Source organism: Bidens hawaiensis, unplaced genomic scaffold (genome assembly GCF_021521415.1).
Source record: "Bidens hawaiensis isolate Kalapana, Puna unplaced genomic scaffold, B.hawaiensis_p1.1 tig00010928_1, whole genome shotgun sequence".
In the NCBI taxonomy this organism is placed as follows: Eukaryota; Viridiplantae; Streptophyta; class Magnoliopsida; order Asterales; family Asteraceae; genus Bidens; species Bidens hawaiensis.
The window spans coordinates 726364-741370 of record NW_027491845.1 but is presented as its reverse complement, the minus strand read 5'-3'; the positions used below and the strand labels follow the sequence as shown (position 1 = coordinate 741370).

General features: G+C 36.7%; 3 protein-coding genes, 1 long non-coding RNA gene and 1 pseudogene across 5 annotated transcripts; 3 read left to right on the top strand and 2 right to left on the bottom strand.

Moving 5' to 3' along the window:
- Positions 1–2828: 2828 nt before the first annotated feature.
- On the top strand, positions 2829–4601 carry LOC143536815 (putative WRKY transcription factor 4; annotated as a pseudogene). The gene is made up of 4 exons (XR_013135939.1): positions 2829–3233; positions 3414–4058; positions 4132–4277; positions 4367–4601. The product of XR_013135939.1 is annotated as a putative WRKY transcription factor 4 (transcript).
- A 2780-nt stretch (positions 4602–7381) lies between these two features.
- On the top strand, positions 7382–9021 carry LOC143536800 (cyclin-dependent kinase C-2 C-like). The gene is made up of 5 exons (XM_077030714.1): positions 7382–7895; positions 7978–8262; positions 8352–8669; positions 8747–8974; positions 9016–9021. Exons 1-5 carry the CDS (start codon positions 7626–7628, stop codon positions 9019–9021), a joined length of 1107 nt encoding a protein of 368 aa, XP_076886829.1. The 5' UTR covers positions 7382–7625.
- A 2-nt stretch (positions 9022–9023) lies between these two features.
- LOC143536817 (uncharacterized) lies at positions 9024–10040 on the top strand. Its single transcript, XR_013135940.1, has 3 exons — positions 9024–9491; positions 9615–9713; positions 10004–10040. It is a non-coding gene; the product is annotated as an uncharacterized LOC143536817 (long non-coding RNA).
- A 314-nt stretch (positions 10041–10354) lies between these two features.
- On the bottom strand, positions 10355–11210 carry LOC143536816 (uncharacterized). Its single transcript, XM_077030730.1, has 3 exons — positions 10913–11210; positions 10712–10840; positions 10355–10641 (listed from the first exon to the last, which is right to left on the bottom strand). Exons 1-3 carry the CDS (start codon positions 11090–11092, stop codon positions 10411–10413), a joined length of 540 nt encoding a protein of 179 aa, XP_076886845.1. The 5' UTR covers positions 11093–11210; the 3' UTR covers positions 10355–10410.
- Positions 11211–11289: 79 nt separating this feature from the next.
- LOC143536799 (uncharacterized) lies at positions 11290–12966 on the bottom strand. The gene is made up of 4 exons (XM_077030713.1): positions 12744–12966; positions 12458–12535; positions 12032–12301; positions 11290–11949 (listed from the first exon to the last, which is right to left on the bottom strand). The coding sequence occupies exons 1-4, from the start codon at positions 12964–12966 to the stop codon at positions 11780–11782; spliced, it is 741 nt and encodes a 246-aa protein (XP_076886828.1). The 3' UTR covers positions 11290–11779.
- Positions 12967–15007: the final 2041 nt, after the last annotated feature.

Sequence of the window (15007 nt, the reverse complement as noted above, 5' to 3'; positions counted from 1 at the left end):
TGAAACAAAAAAACCGATATAAAACCGAAAAGTGAGACCAAAACGAAAGAAAAAAAACGAAATGCAACTGAAAATCGGACCAAAACAAAACAAAAACACATAACCGAGCAAAACGAAACAAAAAAACCGAAACGAAACTGAACTGAAATAGAAAAACGACCAAAACGATACAAAAACCGATATGAAACCGAAAGAATGACCAAAACGAAACATAAAAAAAGCAAAATACAACTGAAAAGCTGAAATCAATATAAAACAAAAACACCGAATCGACCGAAACAAAACAAAAAAGCCAAAACGAAACTGAATCGAAATAGAAAAACGACCAAAACGAAACAAAAAAAAAGAAATGCAACCGAAACCTGACCAAAACAAAACAAAAACACTGAACCGACCAAAGCAAAACAAAAAAAACCGAAACGAAACTGAACCGAAATAGAAAAACGACCGAAACGAAACAAAAAAACCGAATTGAAACTGAAAAACGGACCAAAAGGAAACATAAAAAAACTAAATGCAATTTAAAATCCGGACCAAAACGAATCAAAAACGCCAAACCGACCAAACGAAACAAAAAACTGAAACGAAACTGAACCGAAATAGAAAAACGACACAAAAAACCGATATGAAACCGAAAAACCGACCAAAACGAAACAAAAAAATGTGAAATGCAATTAAAAAGCTTACCAAAACGAAACAAAAAAACTGAAACGTAGCCGACCAAAATAAAATAAATTAATTGAAACGAAACAAAAAAAAGAAATGAAACCGGAAAAACTGACTAAAACAAAACAACACTGAAACCAAAAAAACCAAGAAATCGAAACCAAAATCATTGAAACCGACCGAAATGAAAAATAAACAAAACCGAACCGTAAAACCCCCCTGAAAAACTCGAACCAGAACTGATACAAAACGTTTTTTTGCTTGTTTTTTTATGAACGAGGATGATGGGGGAAACATTTTAGTTATTTTACTTTTTGCGTTTTTTTATTATATTTTGAGGTATTATTTTTTTAATAGTTTTTTTGAATATTTTTTTGAAGGGTTTTTAAACCCCTTTGTATGTCAACCTTTACTTGGGTCAATATGGGGTTAGCTTTACCCATCTTGACCCATATCCATCTTAACCATTTATTTTAAAATCCATCCTGACCCCTTATCCATCTTGACCCATCACCCAAATCCAACCTAACCCACTCTCATTGCCACCTCTAATTTTAATGAATGAGATGATTAAGTAAATAAACGGCATAGGTTATTCTCACACCATATAAGTTATTTGAACACCATATGCGTCTATACGTCTCGTATAGAGGCTATAAGAGCCATATATATGCAAAATTTTGTCCTTTTGTGTTGAAGATTGTCAGATGTTTGAAGCCTATACGACTCGTATAGACCGGAAAAGTTGTCATCCGTACATTAGTTAGTCATGTGAGGGCTATACGACTCGTATAGCCCCTATACGAACCGTATAGAGTTTTTAACATACCATGAAAATGGTGTTTACGACCCATATAAATACACCAAAAAAGAAATACATGGTATTTTCTATAGCTGATATTACAATTTCATCCTTGAGGCATTCCTTAATAACAAATCAAGTTTGTTTACTACAAGCTAAGTAGGGAAGTGAGGGAATTAGGTTTCGATGTCACTTTCTTTCTTTCTGTAGTTTTCGTTGCTGTAAACTCAAATAGAAAGATATTTATACAATACTCATAATAAGATAAGATATTTGAAAAAGACGATACATCTATAAGCTTTTGAGCTTTCAATTCCTTAAAAACTTAGTATTATTTATCAATGGTTCGCTATCATATATTCATAACTTTTCCAAAGTCATTTTTATAGCAGAAGATGTAATATACCATGTTCTTTTTTATAAATGACATTTAATCATAATCTACTGCTAATAATAATTTATACTCAGATTATGTGTAATGGTTTTAACGTAAGAGCATGTTAAAGTGTTACGTCGTTATTATGTAGACCGTGAGATTTTAACTTAACCTTTCTTTGTGGGTGTGTAGTGATTTTAACTTTGTTTTCTCTCTTAATATATTTTCTTTTTTATTATATAAAAACGGGAAACATTTTTTGATTGGTTAGATTGTGATTTAGGACCCACACCCAAGCTCTTAGCCCGCATTAAACTTTTGGCGGACGACTGGATGGCGCTTGTCTAGCGGGCTTGGCTTAAAAATATGTTGATTTGGCACTGAGATGGCTCTGCGTCTCCACTCAAGTACACATAACCTTCTTATACAAGCCAAATTTTAACCTCCTACCTTACGAATAGAGGAGACACATTTTACCATCGTGCTATTCTTTCTAAACTTACCGATTAATAAGTAGCTAGAATTTTTTTTTCTTACAATAGAATGTATTTATTATTGTAAGAAGATTATAAATAAAAAAGATTAGGCGACACACAAACACCTTCTTTAAACCGTTATTTGTATACTAGGGATGAATAAATTGTAACGTGTATTAGTATTGAAACAAACATTTTTATTTCAGTACTAGTATTAGACTATTAGTACCAAGTTATTTACTGAATTTTTGTATTCTATACCGGTAATTAAGTAAATACGGGTATGATACGGAGTTGTTGTCTACAATATTCGTATATTGTAACAAGTGGATAAGTAATATAGTAACTAGCTGACAATCAAATCCAGCAAATCATTTCCGTCAGTTGTTATAAAATTGGAATCTCTCACTCAAATTTATACACAGAAACCGCGTGTTTTATAGAGAGAGAAACTGTAGGTGGCGGCTGCTACCAGTACCACCGTCATTAACAAAATATCCATTCCAACAGTACAGTACTCATGGCGGAGATAGACGACGGCACTTCACCACCACCACCACTACAACGACAAATTCCACCGATGATTTCACTTCCACCACCACAAATACAACCCTCCTCATTCAGCCCCGGACCACTCACCCTCCTTTCTTCCAATTTCTTCACCGATTATTATTATTATTACCCAGACGCCGATGATTCCAGCTCTTTCTCCCAGCTTCTCGCCGGAGCCATGGCTTCCCCTGCTTCTCAAATCCCACCCTTCGACCACCCCAAACAACCCGACTCTGGCGGCTTCAAGCTAAACCGACCCAAGGATCTGGTAATCGCTCAATCCCCATCTGGGTTCATGTTCCCACCTGTTTTTAGCCCTTCTGCCTTCCTCAACTCACCTGCCTTTTTATCACCTCTTCAGGTATCATATTTTGCATTTGTTTTATTCATTCTTTCATTCATTCTTGTTATCATTTTTGTATTTATATGACTATTTTGTTTGACAATTTTTTCAAGAAAATGGTAACCTTTGACTTTTGAAGTCAAGTTAACTAATTTTCAACTTCAATTTTGACTTATGTTTGACCATGTTTTCTCACAGAGTCCATTTGGGATGTCTCACCAGCATGCTTTAGCTCACGTCACATCTCAAGCTGCTGCTGCTGCTGCAGCTGCATTATCTCAATCTCAATCCTACTCCAATAATATTATTCAACCGGAATATCAGCCTTCTGAACAGCAACAGCAGATGGTCAACGCCGTCAATGAAAAATCGGATCTTGAAGATTCCCAAACCGGGTCACCGGATGATCTGTCCCACGTTACAGAATCTCAACAAATGGTTTCTGTGTATACGGATACTAATGACGGCTACAATTGGCGCAAGTACGGTCAAAAACAGGTCAAGGCAAGCGAGCATCCACGAAGCTATTATAAATGCTCACATGTTAACTGCCCGGTTAAGAAGAAGGTCGGGCAGTCGCTTGATGGCCATGTAACTGATATTGTGTACAAGGGGCAGCATAATCATGAGCGCCTCAGCCTGGCAAGCGAGCCAGAGACGGTGGTGATGTGAATAAACCGAATAATTATCAGCCAGAAACGCGTGTGGTGGATAAACCGGTAGCTGATCAAGGGTTTAACCAGTTGGTGATACTTGATCAGGGATGTAATCAGTAACTGATCAAGGGTTTAATGAGTTAGTGAAAGTTGATGAACCGGATGATGAACCTAATCCAAAAAGAAGGTATATTGAATATATTGTTTATGTAAATATGTATATTTATGTTAATTTTGACATTTTTGCACTTGAATTGAAGGAATATGGAAGTCGGGCCCGTGTCTAAAAATGTGGTCTCAGAAACGAAAATTGTTGTCCAGACAAGAAGTGAAGTTGATCTTTTGGATGATGGGTTCAAGTGGCGCAAATACGGGCAGAAAGTGGTGAGGGGAATACTAATCCAAGGTAGTGTTTATGATTATATTATTGGGATCTTTATTTGAAAATACAAAATGGATCAATTTGGTTATCTGAAGTTTTGACGACATGTGCAGGAGTTATTATAAGTGCACATTTGCAGGATGCAATGTGAGAAAGCATGTAGAAAGGGCTCCATTGGACCCGAAATCTGTGGTAACGACGTATGAAGGGAAGCATAATCATGATATTCCAGTATCTAAGCATCGAGGATACATTAACAGTAAACCATCACAGCGCAAAGATGCCAGTTTAGGAAACAATGAAAGACCGGTTCTGTTACAGATGAACGAAGAGGCAATAACCGTGTAAATTAATGTTGTTTTGATCAATGTGATGATGTGAAAGATGTCTTTTGAAGTTATATTGAGGAGATGATGTGCTGTAATTGTAGCTCTTGGTATGTTCTTTGAAGGGCAACTTTTGGAATGTTGTATGGTATAGACTATAGATATTATTTTGCTAACATGGGTCATGTATGTTTACGTGAAAGCAGTCTTAATTAGCTTTTGTTGTACACTTCACATGGGAGGCTCGGAGGGTGTGCGAGCCGTACCATCGGCGGGGCACATAAGTTTTGGGGGCACGGTACTTTTTTATACATATTGCATATATTTGTATTTTTGGTGTTAAAAGTAAGGTTATTTGCAATGGTTTATGAGATAATTACATGCTCAGAATGGTTTATGTTTATAATAAATCGGTTGATACAAGTTTTATCCATGTATGCTAGCGAATAAAAATTTTTCGTTAAGGCCTACGGACTTTTTTATTTTGGCTCGGCCGAAGTTTAAATTCTCGGAGACGGATCTGCCCCAACCTAGTAACATTTAAACCGTGTGGAAGCCTTAACAGGAGGCTGACTTGTCTTTGATTCAATACGTGACCCATATTAGGATTGAAAGAGCCCATGTTGGTGTCAGGCTGAAACCCAAGTTACTGCCAAATAAATAGAATATATATACAAATAATTCGCTTTGGGTAATTCCGTAATTGGGCTTGGTCAATGGCATAAGGATGCATCATGCATGGCACACGTACCATAGGGCAAACTTTAAATCTAAAAAATTCTGGACGGGTATTCGGGTATAGAATTAGTCTTCAATTCTTTTGTAAGGCATTAGGTGATGCTTAACCCGGTTACCTGAAAGATGGACAACCATTTGTCCATTTTACCTAAACCATATTGGTTTACATTTTTTTTGTTATAAAAAATCCACTAAATGTTAGGTTTATAATTTTCATGTTCCTTGTAATCCAGTTATATAAAACTTAGAATGGTAAAAGTTCATTTGTAAATCCTAATGTTTAACTTTAACATACCTACGAGTAAACTTCATATCCGTAGGTACGACAGTTACCTGTCAGATAATTAGTCGACAGGTATTATTCTGTATTGCATTGGGTATGAAACACAATTTTGAACCATTTTATAAGTCATACCCATCTCATTGCACCCCCAGAAGGAGATCGAATATATTTCATGTAAAAAAGAAGGAAACAAAAAAGAGTATCTGTTAGGGTTTACCCATCTTGTTAGGAGCTATCGCCAACAATTTTAGTAGTGGGATTCCCGGCGCGTTGCAACGGTTGTCCGGTAGGTATTGGTTTGATTCGTTATGGTATGCATATCAACCCATAAAATAAAGTTTTGATATCTTGACACGTGATTTACATCGCCGATAGTTCAATATCGATACTAGGGATGAGCATTTTCAGTACCGATACCAAGTTTTAAGTTTTCGGTACCCGTTACCAAATATTTTGAATTTTCGAGATCGGTACCATTACCATCCCGAGCTCATCCCTAATCAGTACCATTGTTGTCCGTTCAGAATCAATTTGTTCGTCATGAGTCATGACACTGGTGGGGTACCAACACTTGTTGTAGCCTACGATGCAAAAAACACTCTATGTCTCTATTTAAATACAACTCATTTTGACATTGTTCAGTCGCAATTGGTTCGGTAATCTGACATGCTGCAATGGTGTTGTTAATTTTGTAAGGTTTGGTATCGATGATTTGTATATTAGTATTCACCTCGCGGAAAAAAAATCACGATGAAACATTGATAAAAATAATCATGTCGCAAACGCCAAAGTCGAAATATTATAAGACATCATATTTTATAGATTACGAGGGGAACGCCAAAAAAAACTTTTGAAAAGACGAAACCTTTGGCAGCTTTGATGACTTGTACATGATTTGGTGGCTTGTACACAATGACACAAAACTCAGTTTTTGTACTGTTGTATAAAGTTTATATGCAGGTCCGTCTCCGAGAATTTAAATACCTCGACCGAGCTAAAATAAAAAGGCCCGTAGGCCTTAATAAAAATTTTTTATTCACTGATGTACATGGATAAAGTTTTTATCGACCGATTTATTATAAGCAGAAACCATTATTAGCATCTAATTATCTCATAAACCATTGCAAATAACCTAATTTTTAACACAAAAAAACATAAATATGTAATATGTATAAAAAAAGTTTGTGCCCCTGTCGAGGGTGCGGCTCGCACTTCCTCAGAACCTCCCATGTTTACACGTAAAAGTTGATACAAATAAGCATAATGCAACGTTATATTTGGATTTCATCTTTCCCAAAGACAAACGCTCTCATATGTAACATTGTTCACTTACCGTTTACGTTTTTTTTAATACGATCCCACTAAACCAACTTTAAAAGTGAGCTTATTTATTGAAATTAATAATTATTATCATTTTAGGAGCATCATACTAGCAATAGCATAATGCAAACCTTAATTAGAGTTTAGAGTATAGAGAGGACAATTTTATTTTATGTTGATTGGGATGAAGATTGAAGAACGTAATTATTAGTGGATAATAATATTGGAATACGTCCTCACCAAATGTTATTTCTTGAGTCAGTCACCCTACATTCAAGAAATCACTCCGTGATAATAATAATAATAATAGTATAAACTACAATGAATTACAAACATTCAAATAACAAACAAAATGATTAATTCGGTCACCAATAAACAAGATTGGACCACACTAATGATGATGATGATTATTATTATTCTGTTCGTTGAGGCAATTAAGCGGTTGGTGAGTCCCCAATTTCTCACTCTGCCCCATCTTTTTAAAACCCTAGTTTCTGTTGCAGACCACACCAAATTAGAGATGATGATGACGATCATCAAATTGGCCCCACAAACATCACTCTCACATTCTTTCACTTTCCTTTTATTCAATTTCATTTACTCTCCGCATGTCTCGCAACAATCACACCCCAATTTCAAGTTTTTAAAATTATTAGGGTTTTCTCTATTTAGGCCTTTTCTCAACTGGGTTTGATTTTTTACATCATGGGCTGTGTTAATTCCAAGCATGTGGTTAGGTATTTCAAGAATCTTGATTATAATGATGGACCTGTTATTAAGAAGTTGGAGAATGATGGTAATCGTCGAGACGACGGAGGGTGTTCGGGTTTCGATCCGGGTGATTTGAAAGTCGAAAGATTTAAGGAAGCAGAACATGTGGCTGCTGGATGGCCTTCTTGGCTTAGTGCAGTTGCTGGTGAAGCCATTGATGGTTGGCTGCCGTTGAAATCGAATTGCTTCGAAAGATTGGAAAAGGTACAACATTTAATTGCTTATTATTCAAAATATTAAAATCTTGATTTGTAGGAATAGTGATGTGATTGCTTTTGTTATGTAGATTGGACAAGGTTCATATAGTAGTGTGTACAAAGCGCGTCACGTGAAAACTGGTAGATATTATGCACTAAAAAAGGTGCGGTTTCACAATTTGAAACCCGATAGTGTGAAGTTCATGGCTCGAGAAATCACAATCCTCCGTACGCTCGACCATCCTAACATTATGAAACTTGAGGGGTTAATAACATCAACCTTATCATGTAATATATACTTTGTTTTTGATTATATGGAGCATGATCTCGCTGGACTATTATCATGCCCCGATATTAAGTTCACTGACTCCCAGGTTGGTAACATTTAACTAACCAAAAAGTACTGAATAATTCAAATGTAACAAAGATTAAATGCAGCTAAATGAAGTTGTGTTTTATGCAGATTAAATGCTATATGAAACAATTATTGAGCGGTATTGAATATTGTCATTCTCTTGGAGTTCTACATCGTGACATTAAAACAGCAAATATTTTGGTGAATAATGAGGGAACATTAAAGATTGGTGATTTTGGTCTAGCGAAGTTCCATGGACCTGAGTGCAGGGAATCATTGACTAGTCATGTGGTGACTTTATGGTATCGGCCTCCTGAACTTCTTCTAGGATGCACGAAATATGGGACGGGAGTTGACCTTTGGAGTGTCGGATGTGTTTTTGCTGAACTTTGTTTCGGCAAACCGATTCTCAAGGGCCGAACTGAGGTGAAAACATATAAAAACTGGAATCTATACGTGCACATATATATGTATGTAAATGGGTAATTTTACATCGTTTTCAGGTGGAACAATTGCACAAAATATTGACGCTATGTGGAACACCGCCTGATGAATACTGGAACAAGTCGAAACTTCCACTTGCAACGATGTTTAAACCGCATCATGCGTATGAAAGCAGTCTTCGGGAAACGTGTAAACAGCTACCGGAGACTGCAGTTGACCTTATCCACACGTTACTTTCTCTAGACCCTTGCAAGCGTGGGACCGTCACATCTGCGCTAAAAGCCGAGGTATGTTTGTACACTAGTATGTCATTGACCAATATTAAGAGTTTTGACTGTTGTATGTTAGTTCTAACCAGTTTCTGTTAAATGTAAACAGTATTTCCATACGAAACCGTATGCGTGTGATCCTGCAAGCTTGCCAAAGTACCTGCCTAACAAAGAACAGACTTCTTTCGGTAAAGCTGGCGTTACAGACGCCCCGAATAGTGGAAGAAGAAACAATGGTGATGGTTCATGTTTAAAAGTATCACAAGGATCTAAATTTGAAGGTGCTTGTGCACTCCCGACTCAAGCGACAGCTTCAAATGGTGGTTTTGTGTGGGCAAGAAGGCGGAAATGTGGCGGTAATTTGATCGTAAGTGACGGTGTAGGGGCGGTGCGTGCAGCCGTCCAACAGATGCCAGATAATGGAGAGTCTACTAGCGTTGTTTGCGGTGGATTTAGAAATTGTAGGGTGAAAAGTGTTAATCAATCTGGTTCTTTTGATTCATCAAAAGTACATAACTCTCAGGATTTACTGAATGTAAGTTCCCCTTAGATTGAAATAGTTGACTTTAGAAGTCAAAATTAGTTTTGTTGTAAAATTGGATATTGATCACTTTACTTTATAATGATGTTGAAGATTGTGCATTTGTAAATATGACAGGATGAATAAGAAACCTCTCTTTGACACTCGGTCCCACTGTTGACTCGGTCAAACAAAATTTTGAGGTTCAAGAACTCATAAATCTCAGTATTGATTGAGGTACATACAAAAGTCAACACCTCACCAATTATAAACAAGCAGTTCATGGCCATATTTGAAATCAAACTGAAAAAGATAGTTGCAGGCAGTGTTAAATGATAATGAATAATGATCCTGTATTTACAAAACCTGTAACAAAAATGTCAATGGGTACATCAAAACTACAACAGCGAACCGTATCATTGGCTTAAAAGTTCACATAAAGAGAAAAAAATCGTTCCTTTTCTTTTGTTTTCTCATTCCAAGCTCAGGAGACAAAAAAAATCATATTGTTTTTAAATAAATCTCAGGATTGATGTACAAATGGGGCCAAGAACATATATGAAGAGGAATCAACAGGATGAAGTTAAGTTTCATCTCCTGCTACTAACGTCGGTATTTGACCACGATTAACACAGTCAATCTTGTTTAATCTCAAACAGCAAAGCACTTTCTCTGGCAACTCTTCTGGTTTTTGAGCCTGTTTTATTCAAAAACAGGTAATCATTTTTGTACTTGTTTGTAGAAAATGATTTAGTTTATAAGTTACCTGAATTGTTAGGCCTAGGTTCATTATCCCGTCTTTAAGGCGTTCACGAAACGCATCTAAACCCTTTCTTGCTATGTAACTAAACCGATGAATGTCTAGGTCAACTTCAAAGTAATTTGATCCCTGTGTTTAGATACGTGAGATTGTTAAGTTAATAGCCGTTTTACATTACTTGATTAATATTGAGTTTAAAATGGAAAGTACCCGAAAGAAATTATGTTGAGGGCGTGAAAGGACAGGTTTTTCATTGTAAGCGTGCAAAAGCTTTCTCTCGGTGCTGTTAGACACGAGGTCATCTGGGTTGACCACACCCACCATTATCTTCAACCGCTCTCTAAACGCTACAATCGTTTCTTTTCTGAAACTTTTCACTTTTTCCATCTCATCATTCACTAAATTCTGCACATGTTCATTCATTCTAGAATATGAATAACAAAATAAGACTAAAGTAACCAGACATCTTACTTACTTTAATGCTGTCTTGAAACTGAGCGGACGTGTCTTTCTCGTACGTGTCTGACAGTTTGAAATATAAGACGAGGCTTAAACCCTCACCGTCAGTGTCACTGAGGAACATTTGAGCATTGTAACTAGGCAACTGTAGCAGCAAATATAATATTAGGTCTTTCTTTATATTAATTTAAGCAGTATTGAATTTGTAAAAACAAACCTGAATATTGATAATGAGGAGAGGTGGCAATTTGCCATCACCTTTTAATTTAGGAAGCTCGAGGTGTTTGGCAATGTGGTTGACTTTTCTCGGGCATACAAACAGATCCACACCGAATGGAGTGTAGGGACAGTAACTTGGAGCCGGCTTTTTTGATTTGTTTCTGCAAATTATGGCCATGGATCATGTTATAGCTACATGGAAACAAATACAATTCTACCCTTCTCGGTCTGTTATAAGAACTAGAGGTGCACAAAAAACCCAGGTTGGGAACCGAACCCGATTTTGAACCCAAGCCGAAGGGGTTGAAATCTGAAACCGGTTTGAACCAGGTCAAACCTGAATCACCCCGGTCAACCGGCAAATCGGATCTTTTTCCCCTCAAAAACCTGGTTGGAACCAGAACCGCTTTTGTCAAATATCCAATTCGGGCCCAGGACTGATTGTGCATCTCTAAATTGACCCAATGTTTATGAACGTGGGGAATTTGAGGAAAAAATCGGCGTTGACTTTCTTTGACCCGCCCGAGCTGGTTTCAACGGAACCGGTTTCGGCCAAAACCCGATTTAGGCCCAGGACTGGTTGTGCTTCTCTAAAATTACCCGATATTTATAAAGGTGGGAACTTGATGAAAAAACTCGGTTTCACTTTCTTTGACCCGATCGACCTGGTTTCAACCCGAACAGGTTTGGGCCAAAACCTGATTCAGGCCCAGGAATGATTGTGCATCTCTAAAATGACCCGAGTTTATAAACGTGGAAATTTGATTAAAAAAAGACCGGGCTTGACCGGGTTTTAACCTGATCCAGTTTAGGCCAAAAGCCTGATTCAGGCTCAGGCCCGATTGCGCACCTCTAAAATGACCCGTTACTTATAATTGATAGGGAATTTGATGAAATACTTGAAATAATTCTCGCTTCTGAGTGTGAAATTAGACGGGTTGATAGCAGACCAACATCCAGGAGTAGGTTTCTCATCTGTACTACACGGAATCAAGAATCCAGCCCGTGGACGATAAAAGAACTTTTCTGTAGCACCTGCATTTCATTTCATTTGATTCATCATGGTTTCTTGAAACAAAACCATATAAGTAAATCTTTTATAGTGTTTTATACATACGAGTTCCATTGTGATCGGTTTTCTTCACCGCAAGCTTAATAACTGTGGGTTTTCCTGTCAAATTCTGTGAGCCTGAGTTTGATGTGTTTGTTATATTATCATGGAAACTAGCAGAACGAAACAGTTGCGGTGCGTCTGGATTCCAGATCGGTGCTTGGTTTTTGTCACCGTTATAGCTACTGTAACTACGTCCTAACTTGTTTGTAGGGCTTGTTTCACGGTTTATGTTGTCCAAGAATGACACGTCATCGTCCCGGTTTGGATCATCGTCTTTAACCAATCAAAGAAATTGAGTAAGACCTTTTAATCCTTTGAATATGCCATTGACTTTCAACCCATTAACAAAATGACATTTTTTAAAAGAAAATGTTCTAAGAACGCGATAATAATTGGTTTATATTTAAAAAAACCGGTTTGAGAAGTTACCTCCATTCACGCTACTAAAGTCATCATCAGATTCAGAATCTTCCATGCTGCTAACGGAATCAAACCAAGGTTCGTCTACTGCAAGAAGACGGGAATGATCATGTCTTTAACGATAAAACTAAAAAACTAACAAAAACATGGGCCAAATATGTTGGACACACAAAAACTAATCATTTTATTCAGAAAGTTAGATTATTGTGTGAACGTTAAAAAAATTGTTTAGGGTCAACATGGGCCGACATGTTTTGACCAAACCGAGTTAGAATAAGGAGTAAACAAATTGTACCATTAGCGGCACTTTGACTGGTATGCAAATCGACGGGTTCAACAGAATCAGAAGACACTTCCCTACAGGTGACGGTTGTGTCAACCGGGGGGTCTCCTGCATCGTTGGTCTTCTTCTTCTTCTTCTTCTTAAGTTTTTCGGGCCTACGTATTTTTTTGCTATGGCGACGCAGTGATTTCATTGGTTTTATTGTTCTAGCCGGGCTTGAAGTACATCCGCCCATTTTCCCTCTTTCTCTTTCTTAACGTATCGATGCTGCAAATAACATTTGATCTTGAAAACTCAAAACGACAATGCCAGCATAAATTCAATAATTCTGCAAACAAAGATCAATAATTTTCAATTGTTATGCATATAAAGAAAAGAAAGAATAATAATGAAGAGGATGATGAAGTTACAATCTCCTCGCTCTCTCGCTCGCTTGATCAGATCATGGGAGGAGAGGGGAGGAGAAGGGGGCCTGTCGGATCGGGGTTGAACCTAATTAACCTACAGGCTGGTTGATTGTTGTTGTTTGTGAAACCAATGGGAGGTTTGTGAAACAAAAAAACTGAAACGTAGCCGACCAAAATAAAACAAATTAATTGAAACGAAACAAAAAAAAGAAATGAAACCGGAAAAACTGACTAAAACAAAACAACACTGAAACCAAAAAAACCAAGAAATCGAAACCAAAATCATTGAAACCGACCGAAATGAAAAATAAACAAAACCGAACCGAAAACCTCCCCTTGAAAAACTCGAACCAGAACTGGTACAAAACGTTTTTTTGCTTGTTTTTTTATGAACGAGGATGATGGGGAAAACATTTTAGTTATTTTACTTTTTGCGTTTTTTTATTATATTTTGAGTTATTATTTTTTTAATAGTTTTTTTGAATATTTTTTTGAAGGGTTTTTAAACCCCTTTGTATGTCAACCTTTACTTGGGTCAATATGGGGTTAGCTTTACCCATCTTGACCCATATCCATCTTAACCATTTAATTTAAAATCCATCCTGACCCCCTATCCATCTTGACCCATCACCCAAATCCAACCCAACCCACTCTCATTGCCACCTCTAATTTTAATGAATGAGATGATTAAGTAAATAAACGGCATAGGTTATTCTCACACCATATAAGTTATTTGAACACCATATGCGTCTATACGTCTCGTATAGAGGCTATAAGAGCCATATATATGCAAAATTTTGTCCTTTTGTGTTGAAGATTGTCAGATGTTTGAAGCCTATACGACTCGTATAGACCGGAAAAGTTGTCATCCGTACATTAGTTAGTCATGTGAGGGCTATACGACTCGTATAGCCCCTATACGAACCGTATAGAGTTTTTAACATACCATGAAAATGGTGTTTACGACCCATATAAATACACCAAAAAAGAAATACATGGTATTTTCTATAGCTGATATTACAATTTCATCCTTGAGGCATTCCTTAATAACAAATCAAGTTTGTTTACTACAAGCTAAGTAGGGAAGTGAGGGAATTAGGTTTCGATGTCACTTTCTTTCTTTCTGTAGTTTTCGTTGCTGTAAACTCAAATAGAAAGATATTTATACAATACTCATAATAAGATAAGATATTTGAAAAAGACGATACATCTATAAGCTTTTGAGCTTTCAATTCCTTAAAAACTTAGTATTATTTATCAATGGTTCGCTATCATATATTCATAACTTTTCCAAAGTCATTTTTATAGCAGAAGATGTAATATACCATGTTCTTTTTTATAAATGACATTTAATCATAATCTACTGCTAATAATAATTTATACTCAGATTATGTGTAATGGTTTTAACGTAAGAGCATGTTAAAGTGTTACGTCGTTATTATGTAGACCGTGAGATTTTAACTTAACCTTTCTTTGTGGGTGTGTAGTGATTTTAACTTTGTTTTCTCTCTTAATATATTTTCTTTTTTATTATATAAAAACGGGAAACATTTTTTGATTGGTTAGATTGTGATTTAGGACCCACACCCAAGCTCTTAGCCCGCATTAAACTTTTGGCGGACGACTGGATGGCGCTTGTCTAGCGGGCTTGGCTTAAAAATATGTTGATTTGGCACTGAGATGGCTCTGCGTCTCCACTCAAGTACACATAACCTTCTTATACAAGCCAAATTATAACCTCCTACCTTACGAATAGAGGAGACACATTTTACCATCGTGCTATTCTTTCTAAACTTACCGATTAATAAGTAGCTAGAATTTTTTTTTCTTACAATAGAATGTATTTATTATTGTAAGAAGATTATAAAT